This window comes from Cebus imitator, unplaced genomic scaffold, assembly GCF_001604975.1.
Source record: "Cebus imitator isolate Cc_AM_T3 unplaced genomic scaffold, Cebus_imitator-1.0 Scaffold87, whole genome shotgun sequence".
Lineage (NCBI taxonomy): Eukaryota > Metazoa > Chordata > Mammalia > Primates > Cebidae > Cebus > Cebus imitator.
In genome coordinates this window covers 2,740,256-2,758,522 of record NW_016107402.1, presented here as the reverse complement: position 1 = coordinate 2,758,522, position 18,267 = coordinate 2,740,256, and the positions used below count along the sequence as shown (strand labels likewise).

The 18,267-nt window shown below is 55.2% G+C and overlaps 1 protein-coding gene across 1 annotated transcript in view; it reads left to right on the top strand.

Moving 5' to 3' along the window:
* The first annotated feature begins 7,094 nt into the window (after positions 1-7,094).
* Positions 7,095-18,267, top strand: part of RUNX3 (RUNX family transcription factor 3) — a 64,932-nt gene continuing 53,759 nt past the window's right edge. Inside the window, exons 1-2 of the mRNA XM_017534594.2 lie at positions 7,095-7,190; positions 7,625-7,690. Of these exons, the coding sequence (XP_017390083.2) occupies positions 7,633-7,690 (58 nt within the window). The 5' untranslated portion in view covers positions 7,095-7,190; positions 7,625-7,632. The remainder of the gene's footprint in view (positions 7,191-7,624; positions 7,691-18,267) is intronic.

Below are 18,267 nucleotides of genomic sequence, written 5' to 3'. Positions count from 1 at the left end.
CATAGGCACCACCACCATCATGGAAGCCCAGCGATCGAAGTGAGCTCAGAGGGCTCTGGGTCAGACAGCCCTGTCACGGATTCTGATTCGACATTTGTTATCTGGGTTAGTTTGAGCAAATCCATCAGCTTCTCCAAGCCTCTGCTTCCTCTGCTGTCAATGGGAGTAATAATAATAACGATAGAGACTGTCTGGGTTCAAATCTTGGCTCTGGCTCTTCTGGACTTGGGCATGTGAATTGACCTCTCTGGACCTCAGTCTTCGTATCTGTTAAATGAATTAAGTTGATTTATGCAAGGTTCTTAGAAGAGTCCCCAGCACGTGGTAGGTGCTATGGAAGTGCTGGCTTATGATTATTGTTAGTTATTACCACTAGGTTTGTAGCAAGAATGCACTAAGAGGAAACGGTGGGGGCACAAGGCCTGGCCCCAAACAGATGCTCGCTGAATGGGATGGGAGGGAGCCCTGGGCCAGGCTCCCGGGATAGTGGGGCTCTCTTGGCCCTCTCCCCGCTCTGCCTGCCCTGAGGGTGGAGCTCCCTTCCTTGTGCCCTCCTGCCCCATCCCAGCTGAGGAGTGCCCACTGCTAAGCCATGCTGTGGTCACACAAAGCCCTTCCCTTACCAGGCCTAAGCCCCTGGCAGAACTCTTTGATGCTAAAAATAGATTATTCCACCCAAAGACCCAGAGAAAGATCATTTTATGAGCCAAAGGGGCTGTAATTTGGGATTTTTCTTCTTCCTCTGAGGGCGCTGAGACTCTCAGGGAGGGGAGCATCTTATGGGCAAGACTCTCCAGGCCTCAAAGGAACTCAGGAAAGGCCCCTGAGCTGACCAGCGTCCCAGGGAGGACGCACCGCATGACCCCTCCTGCTCCCCGTCCTGCAGTCTGGGACCCAGGTGCAGCCAGCCCTTGGCTGGGGTTGGCCTCCCGAAGCCTTGGGAGGGAGCTCAGTGCCCCTCACAGCAGGCCTTGGAGGAAGTGAGTGGGAGGGCAGAAATCTGCTGGGGGGCACCACGGCCCTGGCAAAGTGGTGAGTCAGACACACGTCCCCTTCCATTGCCCACCTCCGCCCTGTCCTCCCCTACACACGCACACACACAGTCACGCATGCGTGCACACACACACATGCACAGACACGAGCTCACACTCTCACACATGCACACCCACAAGCATGCATAACACACATGTGGCTCGCATGTATGTGTATACACAGACACGAGCTCACACACACCCCTACGCACACATACTCACACACATGCACACACACAGACACAACCTCAGCCTGGCCAAGTACCCACCACATGCTCTTCCCAGGAGGTCCCTGTTCGCCTTCACACCTGGGGAGATGATGGTTGCTTACTTTTCCCACTTTGCAGGTGAGAACAGTGAGGTTCTGACAGCGCTGAGCAATAGCACGCCCTGAGGTGTGCCAGCGCTGGGATCTGAACCTGGCTCATTCACCCGACTCCACGGCCCCTGCACCTCCACCTCCCTGGAGGGGACTTTAGGGAGAATCGGGGAGTGGAGGGGTATCTTGGGGACACGGTGGATGCGGCTGCTGTAAACCTGCGGGTGAATCCTTGGACTCATGTGTGAGGCCTTCCCTCCGGGAGCCTCGCTTCCTGGGCCATCTCCCAGGTTTGATGGGGAGAGCCATCTCTGCCCCGTCTGCCTACCGAACTGCTTACTCTGGAAAATCCCATAGAAGGCATTTGGGCGTAGATGGCTGTGGGGTGAGAGGAACATCACTGACCATTATTTAAGCAAACATGACACTGGGCAAAAGGAGGCAGCAAGCCCATTCCTGGGGGAGCAGGACGCATCCCAGGCTGCACTCTCTCCCCTCGCTTCTCCCCACCCCCACCCCCACCATTTAATCTCCCTGGAGCAAGGCTGCTCCTCACGATTCCATCTGCCTTTTAAACACAGGACTTCTCACTGAAACGTGTTCAAACCCTAACATGCACTAAGGGAGCCTCAGGTGGGAGGAGAGGCAGTGGGCGGAGCTCTTGGGGTCCCTGGTGGGGCAGTCGCTGCGGTGGAGACGTCCTTAGTGTCTGTGCCACCAGCCCTGAGGTGCAAGTGATGCTGAAGCAGCTGCATGGGGTGGAGGTGCAGGTTTGGCCAAGAGCAGGGGCCAAGGCAGGAGGCGAGGGCAGGGGGCTCTCGTTCTGAAGGGGGCGCCGATAGCAGTTGTTCAAAACAAGTAACAGGAAAGAGAGAAGTCGAGGGCAGCCTGGGTTTGAATCCTGCTTCCTCCACCGGCGAGCTGGAGCCTTTGGGCAGGTCTCTCCACCTCTCTGGCTGTCCCCCAGAGACTGGCTGTGAGACCACTGAGGTGCACGGTGCCCTGTCCTGAGAGTCCAACCCTGGAGGGACCATGCCCAAAGCTCTCAGCATGTGCGCCCCACGTGGTAGGCCCTGAGCTGATGAGCCCTTGGCTTGGCCTGGGCGTCCTGGCCCTGGGTGGGTTGCACGGCCCTGCAGGCCCCATTCTCCACCCCAGGGAGGGGCTGATCCGGCTGAAGTGGTAGTGTCTTAGTGTCCCTGTGCTGGTCCTTGAAATAGAAGTGCCCTCCCCCCACCAGCCCACAGCAGATATCAAATATCACTCCAGCAGCTTCCCTGGGCTCACACCAGGATTTGCTGGTGAAAGGCCAGAATTTGAACTCCAAGGCCAGCGTCCACCTCAAATCCACTACCTGCCCGGTCCAAGCTGGCTGTGCTGACTCCTGGAGGCTACATCTTGGGGTTAATTCCTGGATTAGTCTTTTTCTCATCTGAAAAGTGAGGAGGGCCACAGCTGTTTCGCTGGTTGTTGGGAGGGTCCAGTGGTTCGGGGTGCCCTGTCATCGTAACCATGACATTCAGAGGCAGGGCCTGCATCCAGTGCTCATGACTGTGCCATGACCTCAGCCCTGCACACAGGTTAGAGAAATGAATTTCATCACCATTCACAGGAGGCGCCTCTTCATCGATCCCTGGGTATCTCCCAGGATTCACCTGTACTTCTCGCGTAAAATGCCAATGGATGCCCTCAGCTGGCAGGCCCTTCTCTGCAATGCCACATCTGCCTGACCCACCACTAAACTGTCTGTTTACCAGACGTGAGTTGGAAGTGTCCCAACCGGTTGGTGCCAGCTGGGTTTGCACGGCTACAGAACGTCACTGGAGATGATGCCAGTCCTGGCCAGCTTGCCCACAGATCCACTCTACCCGTTCCCCTGTTTGGCTCTGTCACACGAAGGTTTGACGGCATGGGCTGCATTTCCTGAGCTCCTCAGCAAACTGGTCCCCACTACATTCAACCAATGGGAGGCACCAAGAGATGAAAACTGAAAGCAAGGGAAAAGCTGGGGTGTGTCTCCCCTCTATTCTCTGTCTCAGATGATACCTCCATGTGGCTAAGTCTCCTCTGTGTCTCTAGCAAATGCTGACTGGCCCACCAAGTTCCTGCTTCTGCTGGGGGGCCCAGGTAACCCCACCTCTCTGTGTGTCTGTCTTACCCAAAGGGCCGCAGTGGCTGAGCCGATGCTCACGCTGGGGCTCCTCGCTGTCTCTGGCTTCTCAGCTCGTCCCTCGCTGTGTTGCTAACACTCCCTGAGTTAACTTCCAGGACTCAGTGTGGCTCCTGGCTTCCTGGTTGGACTCTGACTGATGATGATCATGCCGTGAGGATGGCATCAATCGTGTGATGCCAAACAGGAGCCTCCGTTTCTGTGAAAACTGGGTTGCAGACTTTGAGAAGACTTAATGAAGGCAGATTGCTAAAAAAAATAAATTGAATTTGGTACGGGTAGGACATTGTAAAAGATGGGAAGAAACAGCACAGTCTAGAAGATGCTACGTGCTCATTCCTTCCTTAACATCTTGACATTCTTGTTCCACTTTAAAGAAATCAAAACTACGCCAGACATGGCGGGGCATGCTTGGAATCCCAGAACTTTGAGAGGGCAAGGCAAGAAACTCACCTGAAGCCAGGAGTTGGAGATCAGCCTGGGCAACATAGTGAGAGCCTCTCTCTGCAGAAAAATTTTTTTAATTAGCTAGGTGTGGTGGTACACACTTGACATCTTAGCTACTTGGGAGGCTGAAGCAGGAGGATTGCTTGAGCCCAGGAGCTCAAGGCTGCTGTGACTGCACTCTAGCCTGGGCAACGGAGCGAGACCCTGTCTCTAAAAAAGAAAGAAGAAAAAGAAAAGAAAACAGAAACCCAAACTGGGAATTGTTAAGCTAGAAGAAGAGGAAGGTCATTTAATGCACATTTATAAGTTTAAAGCTAAAAGAAGGGCTTAAGATGCTACTTTTATGATTTCCTTTTATTTTTATATAATATTTCTTACAATTTCCTTCTTCAACCACATTTTTTAATTAACCTGATTAAAGTTTTTTTCAGTGGAGAACAAGAGGAAGGCTGGCTGCCCACTGCATGACAGGGGAATGCACAATCTGAATTTCAAGGAAAGGGATTCCCTGGAAATTGAGCACCTGCTATGTGCCAGACACACTCACATTTACTTTCTCATTGAATCCTCTTTACAATTTTGGGAGGTGGGGAGTACAATTGGCCCCATTTCCCAGGCTAGGAAACCAAGGCTCAGAAGAGTAAAGCCTCATGCCCAGGATCTTCCAGTTCATAAGAAACAAAGCAAGCTTCAGGTATGGCTGGTTTCAGCCTCCTTGTCCTTTCCGATTCCCCAGACAGCTTCCCCAGGGCTGTTTAAAGCCTATCACATGCTTATGAGGGGGCATGTGCAGATGACAAGCCCCTTAGCAGCAAGGACCAAGCCTGGCCCTCATTTGCCACATTGCTCTGAGAATGCATTGAAGTACTCGCTGCTCAGATGCGTCACCGGGCCCTTCACAGCCTCGTGAATTACCTCCCTTTCCTGGGCCTGGACTCAGGTTCCCAGGGAGGGGGAAGCCCCTCAGGGTGATCAAGTTATAGGGGCTTAGGGGGGCCCACTCTTAGGTGTGGAAAAAACAGCAAAGCACGTAGGGTGGTATGTTCAAAACTGGAGGCGGTGTTGGTGGAATGGAAACAGCTCCCGGGCTGGGAAGCAGGGGCTTGGGTTCCACTGACTCATTGGGTGAGCTTGGATGAGTCTCTGCCCCTCTGGGGGCCTCAGTTTCTGCTTCTGTATAAGGGGGGTCTTCCCAGCTGTGCCATTTTCCTATCTATTTCACACCTGGCTGACTCCAAAATGCATCAAATTCAACCGGGAGACCAAGGCCCCTTGGCAGGCTCCCCCTGTGCCACTGACCCCCAATGGTCCCACGAAGGCTGGCCAACTGATGAGTTTACCACGAAGGGTGGAGGTGGGGCAGCGTCTCCCCCTGCATGACTGTGATAGCTCCTTACTTGATCTGACTCATAACGGAGCCCAAATCGCGTCATGGAGTCTCAGCCAAGGAAACCAATGTTTATGATGCCCTCACCCCATGTTCGTCCCTTTGAAGAAGGTGTTATCCCCATTTTACAGGGAAGAAAACTGAGGCCCAGAGAAAGGAAGTGACTTGACCCAAGGCCTGACCGCTCAGATTCAGCAGAGCTGGGGCTGGAAACCAAATCTGACTCTTGAGCCCTGTGGTTGTCACCATAAACCTGCCTCCTCTCTGGCCGAATTAGAACGCCTGTCCCCGCCACCCCACCCCCAGCACCAGTCGACTCATCATTTAGGGACAGAAGAATGAATCTTCATGAGGCTCCAGATGAGGCTCAGAGAGAACGTTTCCAAGGGCATTTACGCACCTGTGGCTGGGGCGGAAATAAGTCTCTTTGGGACCTTGGAGCAGCCCCTCCTCCTCCAGGGATTCGCCACCCCCACCCCTGTGGGCCTACAGAGGCCACTGGGAGTTTGAGGCCGGTGCTAGGGTCTAGCCCCAAGCCTGGGCTCCCTGGGAGAGGCCAGGGGGTGGAGGCCAGGCTGCAAAGGAACTTGCCAAAGGTTTCATATGAAGGGCATGGATGGGCACTCTGGTGTCATGCCCAAGGCCAGGGCTATGAGTCAGAGGCTGAAGTTCCAATTCTATTCCAGAATACTGCATGGCCGTAGACAAGCTGGCGTCATCACCCTGGGCCCGACAGCCTGGCCTATGACATGGGAGAGTAGAGCTTGCAAGGGGCATGGTAAAGGCTGCCACCTTTCCCCCACTCTCCACCCTCCCTCCAATACTGACACAGTTTCGGCTGCATCATCTTCCATGATGTTTCTGCTTTTGAGCCTCTCTGAGGCTTGAACTCTCAAGGGCATGAGGGTACAAAGGGCACTTCAGGTTGTGGGAACAACATGAGCAGGAAAGCTCCTGAGCATCGGGCTGGGGCAGAAACCCCCAAGGGATGCACAGATGGGGGGGCAAGAAGAGCAAAGGGCCCAGAATGACACGGCAGTCCTCAGCCTCCAGCCCTGCAGAGGACCTCCCGGCGCAGCCCACCACCAGGTCTCACCCGGCAGGCCCTTCTCGGTGCGCAGGCTGAGGCTGGGCGTGAGCGCTGCTACAGCACTTTATGTGCTTCCCATTGTACTTAGTCTCAACACCATAAAAGCCCCAGAGGTGCCCTGAGCCACACATGTGGACCCCTCTCCCTAGCAACAATGCTGGTGGACAATGGCAAGGTGTCAGCCACAGCCCGGGGGCAGCGAGGTGTGGCAGGGAGCTCTCCTGCTGCTGGTGGTGGATCCGGGCTCCAGGCACTCGGTGAGGGGCCCACGGGGCCCGCCCAGGCCCATGCTGGCCTTAATTAAGAAGGAGTCTCCCACCCAGGAGCCAAACCGCCCTCTCGGCCGCGCCCACTCCAACTGCTTTCAGTTCTGTTTCTTGGGCCGCGTGCTGAGGCCGGCCCCACAAATAAAAGCCATCACTTTTCTCTCTCTCTCTCTCTTTCTTTCTTTTTCCTTTTTTTTTTTTTTTTTTCCAAAAAGAGAGGCAGCCACAAGATCTTCTATAAGGCTGTGACATCACAGCCCAGGTGACCGCGGCCCAGCCAATGAGCCAAGGCCGCAAGCAGGCTTCTCGCATCCTGTGAGCTGAGGTTGGGTTGACACTGGGAAGGCCTGGTCCCTCAACCACAGAACCACAAGGCCAGGCCCTCGCCGCCTCCAGGGCCCTGCGCGGGAGCTGGTTGGCTCCTGGTGCTCCCCACCCCCGGCTGCCCTTGCACCCACCGGAGCCTGGGCTCTGTCGAGGGTAAGCCTCATTCATTCATTCCCGGTGGCGCTGGAGGGGGCCTGCTGTGTCTGTCAGCCTCGGAGCTCCTCCACCCTGGCTGCCGAGAGCCCCTTCCCGCCATCTAATGATATACTCTGCATGCGCTTCTGTTGAGAATTTGTGGCTAGACATTCCTGTGGGACCGGGAATCCAAATTCTTGGGTACAAACAGAAACTTACTTTCCTTGGGGATTTTTTTTTCTCTGTCTCACTCGCACACACTCTCGCGTTCTTTCCTTTTTTCTTTTTTGTAGCAGCAGGGGGAAAAAAAAGAGACAAACCAAAACAACAAAAAGCAACACCCCCCTCTTTTATTTTCAAAAGTAGTTAGGAAAAAAAATCATAAAACAACAGCCAACCAAGTCAATCCCAACCCTACCCCCTGAAGGGCTGAAAATTCTCGCCTTCTTGAGAGCGGGGCATGGCATCGAACAGCATCTTCGACTCCTTCCCGACCTACTCGCCGACCTTCATCCGCGGTAAGTAACGATTGCCCAGGGCCCTGGGTGGGGAGCTGTGGCCAGACCCCGGACCCGGCCCTCCACCGACCGCCCTGGCTACCTCAAGTGCACGGCCTGTCTACCTAAATCCGCTGGCCTCTGAAAGCCTCAGGTGGGAAGGGGGGTTGGTGGCCTCTGTGGTCTCTTGGCATGAAACATCACTGTGGCACTTTTATCCTTCAGTGGTGGGGACAGTAAGCGGTGGGGGTGACGGATACTCCAAGACCTCAAGACCTCAAAGGGTAGCCCTCAGAGGGGCCAAGGGGGACTCTTAGGGACCCTCAGCTTCCTGCTTCACTAACGGGGCCCCTGGGCCTGCAGTCCCAGCCCCTGTCCTGCCTGGGATTCCCCACCTGGGCTCAGGAGGTCACTTCGGGCAGCGTCTGGGGAGAGCCATGGGATCCAAGGGTCTTTCTGAAGACCACTGCCCACGATTTGCGTGTAACTCCTGGGGTATTTTCAGAAGCAGAGGGCAGAGAAGGAAGCCACAGGCTTTTGTAGAAAGCTGCGCAGAGCTGGGCTGCACTGACGCTGGACCCGCACAGGGCTGGGGGACAGCCCTCGAGAAAGTTTGTGGATTTGGCCATGGAAGAGAAGAAAATGTTTCTGGGCAGCTTTTGCCTTTTGTGGTGGCCTGCAGGGGTGCAGAGTTCTGGGTTGTGTCCCCCCGGCAAGGACAGGGGGTCTGGGGTCCCCGACCTGGAGCCTCTGATGGGGCTGGGACTCATGGGGAGACTTCCCCTGCCTCTGGCACTTAGGGCTGATGTACCTTGGCCTCAGGCACCCCCTGAGGCCTTCCTCCTCCCCACCAAGAGCCCGGATAGGGCTGCGGCACCTGAGTCGGGGGATCAAGTCCCTGAGCTCAAGTCTCACAGCTCAGTGACTTCCTTGCTGAGAGACCTTAGAGGCGAGTTACTTAACCTCTCTGTGCTCCAAATAGAGTCCCCTCTGCTTGTAGGATTCTCATTGTCTGAGGCTGGGGGTGGACCGTGTATAAGGGCGGTATCTCTGGATGGTTCTTCGGGACGGGTTCGCCTCCAGAATAGAGGGACTTCGTGGAATCTAGAACTTCAGCGTTGGGGGCTGGTACTGCCTTTCTCGGCCGAGGCGGTCAGCAGAGGCGCAGAGGTGGGTCTGCCTGCCTGTCTGCCCTCCTGCCCATCAGCCTGCGGTGCTGCTGGCTGACCAAGTGATTCAGGGCTGGTGCCGGGGCGGCAGGCTCGGGGCAGGGACCCAGGTACATTTGGGTGTTCGAGTCTGCAGGCTTCTGGGAAGCTTGTCTGAGAGCGGGGCCTGTTTCTCTTCCCTGATGAGGCTGAGGCAGGCTGTGCTGCTGCAGATGGGGACTGAGGCCGGGAGAGAAGGGCACCTGCTGTCCCCTGAAGCGGGGGCACTCCCACCAAACCTGGCTGTGGCCGGCGACAAACCGCAGCTCCACGTCTGGGAGCTGAGAGCCGCGGCTGCTTCCCTGGAGCTGCTGCTATAATAACGGTGTTCCCTTTGTAGTCCTGGGAGCTAATTAAAGGCAGTTCTGTGGCAGGAAAATAAGAGTTTATAAAATCCATTTGCCGGGTCTTTGTAATCTGTATTTCTCCTTCCATGGGCAAGATGGAGAAACGTAGGCTTGAAAACAAAGGAACCTTGGGAGACAGGGCTGGAGCGCCGGTCTGCCTGGGCTGGGTCCTGATCCTTGGAGCCTAGGAGGTGGCTGGCAGTAGCACGAAAGGCAGGCACAAAGGGAGAGGTGGCTTTGGGCCAACATGTCACATATGCGTCCCAAGATAGGAGGCTGCCGGGCAGAACAGGCTGATCCTGGCCAGCAGGAGCACAGAAGGTGCCTCGTAGGCTGGGGTCTGTGGGGAGGCGGGAGTCTGGGGTTTGGGGTCTGACCGCCTTCCCTGTGCTTTTGTGGAGGGCCTGGCTGCCTCTCCAGCCTCCTCTCTCTTGCCCCGTTCTGCTCATGACATGCTTGCTGTGGGGGCCTGTCTCCCAAACCCCATCCCTGGAGGCTCACAGGGCTACAGCTGCCAATTCCTTCCCCAAGGAAACATCCTCAGGGTCCCATCTGCAGGGCGCCGACCCCACGCTGCCCCCCACAGGATCCCTAACTCACTCTGAGCCTCCAAGCCTGGGCAGTCTCAGGGGGCCTGCGGGTTCCTCCTCAGAGCTGCATTTGAAACGCATAAGACAAAATCCAAAGGATTACAAAGGAAAAGAAATGGACAGAAATACCATTATCAAACTCAGAAAGCAAGTTGGTGACATAGTGACTCACTCTGTGTCTCTTCAAGAACTCACTGAGTGAAAGACCCCCGTGGCGAGCCATGCAGTCACGATGAGCATGAACGATATTTCAGGTAATCCCTGACACCCTGTGAGACCAAGAACACCTGTGATTTCCACTGGTGGAAAACCGCAAAGGAACATGATGCTAAATTTCAGCTAGAGGCTGGGGGAAGGAAAGAGGCCGCCATCTCCAGCCCAACGTCACAAACCCCCCACATTATATGCAAGGCAAAATCTCCATGTCTCAGTGTTCTCAGAATTCAGTGTTCTCAGAATCTTATTCGGGCCGTTCTCTCGTCCGTAGGCTTTTAACAGAAGGGGAAGGGTCTCCCTTTGCCCTCCACTGCCTCCTTTTCCTCCTACCTGTGTCCTCCAAGTGCCATCCCACCTCAGTCCCTGAGCAAAGTGTGATGGAGCCAGCGGGTTTTCTGAGATCGCCGCCCCTGGAGAGTTTCAAACACCAGATTCCCAATTCCGACCTCAGACTGTGGAATCAGACTCTAGGGTTGGGGCCTGGGCAGGTGTGGTCTTGCAAGTTCCCCACAGTGATTCTGTTGGGCCTCTTAGGCAGGCTTGAGGACTGCTGCCGGGAAAGCCGTCTTCCACCTGGCTCTGCCACCCCTGTGCTGTGGGACTGTGTCTGAGTCACTTGACATCTCTGGGTCCCTGTTCTCTCATCAGTAAAAGGGCATGCGAGAGCTGGATTTGGTGCCTCCTACATGGGCTTCTCTGTCTCCCCCACCTGACTCCTCAGGGTCGTCCCTAGAATTATCACGAAGTGTCTACTACCCCCGTGTCCCCATAGACCAGCGGGAGATGACTTCCCTTTTGTCTTCACTGACAAAGACAGGCTGAGAATGAAGCATCCCATCCATGCCCCTGCCTTCGGGCACTTGTACTCGGCCTGCCCAGGGGCCTTCGAGGCAGCAAGGCAGAGTCGGGACCCCTGGAGAGTCCAACTGCTTCAGTGTGACATCCCCACAGCTCCCAACGAGCCCTCTCCTCTTGGTTTCTCTGGCTTAAAAGAGTAGGGGTATTCATTTTGAGCCAAGGGATCAGAAACCTCCCTCAGTTCACTGTGGATAGAAGGGGTCTGGGAAGAGGGTGGAGAGGCGTTTGGCTCCCATCCTGCAGTAGAGGGGTGAGCAGGAGGTGAGAAGAAGCCAACGCTTACCCCCAAGGCCGGCTCACAGGGACGGTGGAATTCCAGAAGCTGGAATGGAAGGTGTGAGAGGGCATGGGGCACCCTGGGGTCTACCCCCAGACAGGACAAGGGGGATTTATTGCCCCTGTGTGACAAATGGGGAAGCTGAGACCTAATGGCTATGATCTAGACACTCTGTGTGACTAGGGACAAGTCCCTTCTTCTCTCTGGGCCTAAGTTTCCCCATCTGACAATTAACGGGCAATGGCCCTGAGGACTCCTGAGTGCCCACGCACAGCTCTACTGGGGCCGAGCACCTTCCTTCTGAATTTGCCCCAGGAGGGCATCCCCTCCCCGCAGTTCACCTTTGCTGAACCCTCACTCACACCCCCACAGGCAAACGCTTACCTGGGACACTGGAGGTGGGTGCCCCTCCAGGGAGGGAAGCTGAGGAAATGAGCCCAAACTGCCACATATAGGCTTCAAGGGGTTCTGGGAGACAAAGGCTTTCACACGTTTATTCAGTCATTTCCCAAAAGCTTATCCAGGTGTAGAGTATCGAGATTCCGGCTCGGGCTTCAGAGTCAGGCTCTCCAGGTTCAGGTCCCGACTCTGCCCTCTGCTGTCACCTGCATGAGTGACTTCTCTTCTCTGTTGCTGGTTTCCTCATCTGTAGGGGATGAACCAACCTCACAGGGCTACAGAGAGAATCAAAGGCGCATGATGCCAGCACAGAGTAGTTGCTCAATAAGCATTTTCCATTTGTTGAACACCATGAGCCTGGCCTTGTGCTGGGAGCTCGGGGAGACTGGGTCAGAATCTCCATTCTAAGAGCTCACGTCTGGTGGAGAAAAAGATGGGTCAACAGAAAATTGCCCTGGGGTGTGATAAAGGTTGTACAGGAGAAGAACCAAGGCTGTGAGTTCAAAGAGGGGTACTGGCCCAGGCTTGCGGAAGAGAGGACAAGTCCTCTGGAGGAGTGAGTTGGAAGCTGTGTCCCTAAGGGTGAAGAGGTAACAAAGACAGGGAAAGGATGCTCCAGGCAGAAGGAACGTCCTGGGCAACAGCGTGGAGGCAGGAAAGAAGGAGCTGGTTTGGGGGCCCCGGGAGGGCTGGAGCATGCTGTGGGTCTGGCCAAGGTCCCCCGGCAGTGGGTGGAGTTGGCCAGCAGTTCCTCCCCTGAAGATACCTGGGAGAAGTGGAAAGGACTCTTGGGTATGAGGGGGTCCTGTGTGGAGGCAGGGGGTGAGCAAAATGGCCCTGGGCAGGTCTGGCTGAGATGGTCTGACTCAGAGGTCACTGGACAGGGAGGAGGCTGCCCAGACCAGAGAGGTCATCACTGTATCCTCTCCGAAGGTCCGGGAAGTTCCAATAACAGGGGGCTCTCTGTTTTAGCACTGAAAGCCCCACATCCCAGGAAACTCCTTCATCCCAGGCAGCCCTGGACTGCTGGTCACCCTGAGCGCATGTGCCCATGGGGCCTCCCCCTCCCCGCCATCCCTGGGAAAGGAACGGACTGACCGCCAGCCCTTCTGTGCCCACTATGGCGCTTGCCTGGCGCCACATCTGCTGGGTCCCTTTGACGGTGGCTTCTGAGGCTGCCCTGCACACACCCGTCTCTCCAGACCACCCTGCCTGTGCAAAGTGCCCCCCAGGCTGGAAAAGCATTCCTGGGAGCCCCCGACTGCCCACAGGGTCTAGGCAGGCATGAGCCGGCCCCACACAGCAGGACTGTGTGTCCAGGCCTTACCGCACCCACTCTGGCCGGCCGGCAGCCCCAATGGTCATATAGAGGGCCCATTGACGCCTGGGCCTGGAGGTGGCCGCATCAAAGCCAAGACTCCCTTGGTTACCTGGGGGTGGGGAGAGGCGGGGGACTGATGCCCCTGAGGAGGGCCTGAAAACCTGACCTTCCAGAGGGCTGTGAGAGGCAAGAGGAGAGCAGCGGCCTCTGACCCCAGCCTTGCCACTGAACCAGTCTGGACTCCTCCACAGGTGGGGAAACTGAGGCCTGTGCTCTGGGTTCAGTGGGGAAGCCCCAACAGTAGCTCTTGTTGCCATCTCCTGGGGACACCTCCTCTTCAGACCCTTCCTCAAATCTGCCACCCAGAGTGTGCCCCATCCCCTGTAGTTGGGGAATCTCACCCAATCTTCCAGACTGAACCCAAACATCCCCTCTGCTAGGAGTCATTGCTGGGACACCTGCAGCCACTGGGGACCCTTGTCCTCCTCTGAACTCCAGTCCCTCCAGTCCTGGGCCAGCCCTGAGACATAGCGAGTAGTTCTTCCCTACCTTGCCTGGTGGAAGTAAAGAGAGGAAGGAAGGAAGAGAGGGAAGGAGGGAGGGAGGGAGGGAGGGAGGGAGGGAGGGAGGGAGGGATGGATTGCCTTTAGTCCTCAGTGGATCTCCAGCCCAGGCCCTTGTCATCTGCCTGGAAATAGCACCTGCTGGAGCCCTGGACACCGTGGGGCTGGGAATGTTGGGCCTAGGTCTGTGAGTGAGACTCTGGTCTTGCCTTGAGAAGCCACAAGAACAAGGAACAGTGAATCAGTCCAGGAGCAGGTCAGAGCTGGGAGACGGAGTCCCCTCCTCATTTCATAGACGAGGAAACTGAGGTCTAAGGAGGGGTGTGGTCTTGTGAAACATTGAATTCAGCAGCGGGAAAACTGACTTTCCTCGGCTCCTGGGGCCAATCATCCACCTTGCACACAGTTTAGGAGTCAAAACAACCCAGGTTTAAACTGCATGGTAGCTGGGTGACCCGCCGTGTTAATTCACCTCTTACTGTCTCAGTTTCCACCTCTGTAAAATGGGCTAGTAACCCTGACCTCAAAGGGTAGTTGGGAGGATTGACTGTGGCCCTGCCCTGAAGCCCCGCAAATGGCACCTGAGGCACAGTGAGCACCGCGTCGGCTTGGGTCCCCCCACGCCAACCTGATCCCCTGCCACTCTGCAGATGTTTCCACAGCTCACCCTCCTGCTCTTTCTCCAGTGCCATGCCCTGGTTTTCTCAGGGGTAGAGAGGGCTGAGCGGGCACAAGACTAGAGGGACTGTCAGACCCCTTGTCAGTGGCTCCCAGGGATAAATGAAGGCACTCTTTGGAGAGGAAGCAATGTAAATGCGGCTATGAGCCTCCACTGCAGCCAGGCTCTGCCACTTCCTCGCTGTGTGGCCTTGGGAGAGATGCCTCACCTCTTTGTGTTTCGTTTTCTCACCTGTAAAATGGAGAAAATGAACAGCACCCACCTCGAGGCTTGTTGGGTGGGTTTACTGAGATAGTGAATATCATGTGCACAGCACAGGGCCTGGCACAGTCAAGCCCTCCCTCCATGCGAGAAATTACTACTAGTTAATGTTCTTCCTCCTCTGCAAAAACCTTCTCTCTGACTCTAAGCAGGATGTGGAAGGTGAGAAACCCTGGCCTGTCTTCTCGAGGCCCAGCTTCATGGCCGCCCCCTTGGGGAGTCTTCCCAGCCCTTCCCTTTCTCTCCTCCAGGCGTTGGGGGTGCCCTGCCACTGCTGCCCCTCACTCCTCACCCCACAGGTGTCCAAAGGGTGCTCTTGGCAGCAGGGGTAGGCTCACAGGTGATGCTCAGCCCTTCTCACTAGAATGGATAGAGGAAAGGAAGAATGCATGCATGCATGCATGAATGAATGAATGAATAGATGAATGAATGGGCTGACAACTTGTCACCCTGAGAGGTTTCCAGCTTCTCCCCCACTTCCTCCTTCGCCGTCTGGCTTCTTCTTTGAAATACTTGTTGGCGCGAGCCTGAGCACTCTGGTCCAATTGGTGCAGGCAGCGTGAAGGTTTAGGTTCCTCTTTGGGGTTTTCTTTCGAGTCTGGGAAAAGTGTTTTTTGGCAAATGGTTCAGACTTACGTGTGGGCGGAAAGGGCAGACGTGTATAACTTATGATTTGAAGGGTGACCAAAGTCAACCCCCCCAAACATCCTTCATTGTGGGACATGGTGACTGAGATCCCACCAGTACACACAGTCCTGTAGGACTGGGGCTTTTGTTAACGCAGGTCCCTTCCCATCAGGCGCACCTGAGTGTCGACAGTCGGTCTGATTCCTTGTCCTTTGTGGAGAGGAGTTAAATGGCTGGAGTAGAGGAAGCAGAGGGCATCCGGTGGAAGGAACACGTGGAGAGTGCAAAGGGAACCGCAGATGGAGTGGAAAGGGGTGGGGAGGAGAGGAGGGATCCATTTTGGTCATGCCTCTGTCCCCAAACCCAACTTGCCTGGGTACCAGGGCTGAGGACCAGCACCTGCGGCTTGGCCTTCAGTACTACCTCCTCAAGCCTGAGCTCTGCCCCACCCCATCTCTGCGGGGTGATCTGGGACAGGAGGTGAGACCTGATCTGACTCCCCCAGATCTTCACATTCCCGTGTCTCAGGAAGAGGTGCCAGGTTCAGGATGGATGGAGAAAAGACATCCAAGTCAGAAGTGACAAGGAGCCCATGGAGAGGGCCTGGTGCCCCCAAGTCAGAAGTGACAGGAGCCCATGGAGAAAGCCTGGTGCCCCCACATCTCCTGCAGAGCAGCTATATCCCTTCCCAGGGGGGGAGGAAGCCACCTCTGAGAGCAAGGCCACCTTAGAAAAAAGACTAGAAGGAGACACTGAAATGTCAGCAGTGGATAATGCTGTGTGGTGTGCCATTACGGCAGGTCACCTTTATCTTACATTCTTTTGATGATTGTGTATTTTCCAAACTTTTAATACTGAATATATATTTCTTGTAAATTTAAGGGAAAACAATTTTTTTTTCAAAGAAAGAAAGAGGAACAGGCAGCCCCACCCTCCCAGGAGCAGGCAAGCTGGGCTGCTGTCAGCCCGGGCTCCAGCCTGGGACCTGCTTGCTCCCACCCAGCCAAGGCCCTGCTGGCCACGCTGCCCTCTGTTCTTCTTCCCAAATCACTGTGTCTGTCACTTGCTACTTGGCTCTGCCCTGTCGGGCTGTGGAGCAAGGGTCTGCTCTGGGCTGGGCAGAGCCATGTATACAGTAGGTGCTCAGGAAATGCTTGTGACCTGAGGTGTGGTCCCAATCTGCAGTTTCCCTGGAGAGGTGGGCCTAGGTCCCCAGTGGACTTAGGATGTGAGGTGGGCAAACTGGTTGCTGCTGATTCATTCACTGAACATTTATTGAGCATCTACTGCATGCAAGCACTGTTCTGGGCACTGTGGATGCAGAAGTGAACACAATGGACAAAGATGCCTGCTCCCTGGGGGGGCCGATATTCCAGTGACGTGTGGAGAGAGACTGCCTCAGGAACCGCCCTCCCCACTGTGTTTTTCCGTGTCAGCTTTCCACTTATAGATGGGGAAACTGACACTCAGAGAGGAGGCAATCCTTGCCTGAGCCCCACAGCCAGAGAGTTGCAGACGCTGTTCTAAGCTCGAGGGCCCTGAGATTCAGCCCAGACCTTAGCCCACCCAGCCTTACGAAGGTAGGGTCTCTCCTCTGGCCACCCACACCCCTCTGGCTTAGGTCCTTCCTACCTATGTAGAATGTCAGCCTCCTGGGACTTCCATAAATGCTCCGGATTCCCCATTAAATCCTCATCACAGCTCCGTGTGCTAGGCATTACCACCTCCATTGTGGAGATGAAAGCAGACTCAGACAGTTGGTGGGACTTGCGGCAGCGAACGTCCAAGAAGAGGAAAGAGGACCTTGAGTCTGCCTGACGTCAAACCAGCCCATCAAACTCTCCCTTCCGCCTGGATGGTGTCTTCTCTTCCTTTTGGCCTGAGGACACCACCTCCATGGAGCCCTCCCTAATACATGTAGGCAAGGTGATTCACATCCTCCTCTATGCAAACACCGCATCTTCAGGCCCTTCTCAAATATCTCCTGAAGGCTTCCTAGAAAGGGTGGGACCTGAGATGAGTCTAGAAAGGGCAGATGTGGGAAGGAAGGAACCTTGCTAGTACAAGCAGAGTGAACAGCATGGGGAAGGTGTGGCAGAAGGGCCACATGAAAGGATGACCTGGAGATGGAGGGTTTGTGGGTCCTGGGGAGGGCTTGAGGGGGAGGAAACGGGAGGAAGGTGGGCCAGGCCTGGGGTTGGGCATGGCTTCAGGACGTGGGGGTCCAGGACTGATCCGAGCTGGGCGGTGATATGCAGCAAAGCATCCCATGAAGCACAGGGTGGCTCTCTGAAGTAGGCCAGTGTAGACGTGGCCTTGAGGGTAGGTACATGTGTCAACGGAGACCGCAGGGGCCTCCCGCACCCGCTTGCGAGCCCTATTTTTGTCAGTCTCTAGACACACATCTGAGCAGCCGAAGTGCACTTGTTCTCAGGCACGTAGAGGGCTCTGTGGATGGCCACGTCTGTGGTCAGACGAGGACAAGGGCGAAGTCTCAGAGCAGTTGAAGGGAAACCTGTCCTGGGGAGAATCCCAGGACTAGGGACGGCGGCACGATTTTCAGGACACAGTGCAAAATGAAAATACAGGATCCCTTGTTCAAAAATCAGTAAGAATTTCAAGACAGTGACCACCAAACACAAAACCAAGCATGAGGCCCTTCTAAGCAAGGGACCCTGTGCAACCGCACAGGCTTGAAAATAAACCTCTGCCTGCCTCGCCTGCCTTCCTCAAACTTATGCGGCTTCCATTCTTCACGAGTCCACAGTTTTAAAATAATAATCATGAGTGAAGCCTTGGGTGAGAGCATGCCTTGAAGATTTTAGAACCAGTAAGAACATCAGGGAAAACATGAATCCAACCGACGTCCCTACGCTGTCTGCATTTTATGTTGCAGAACACCTGAAGGATCTAAGAAATTTAAAAATAAACTCGGTAATCTCAACACCCAGAAGAAACCGCTATCATTCGGTGTGTTTCCTTCCCGTCTATTTTTACCCCATGTCTTGTTTTTGCCTCTGTGGGTCTCTTTCCTCCATGTGCAAGGCCATGCAGATGTGTCTGAGAACCTCAGCAAGAATATCAAGAGGCTGGGCGTGGCGGCTCCCCTGTAATCCCAACAATTCGGGAGGCTGAGGCAAGAAGATCACTTGAGCTCAAGAGGTCAAGTCTGCAGTGATGCCACTACATGGTGCCACTGCACTCTAGCCTGGGTGACAGAGAGAGATCCAGTCTCTAAAAAAAAACATAATA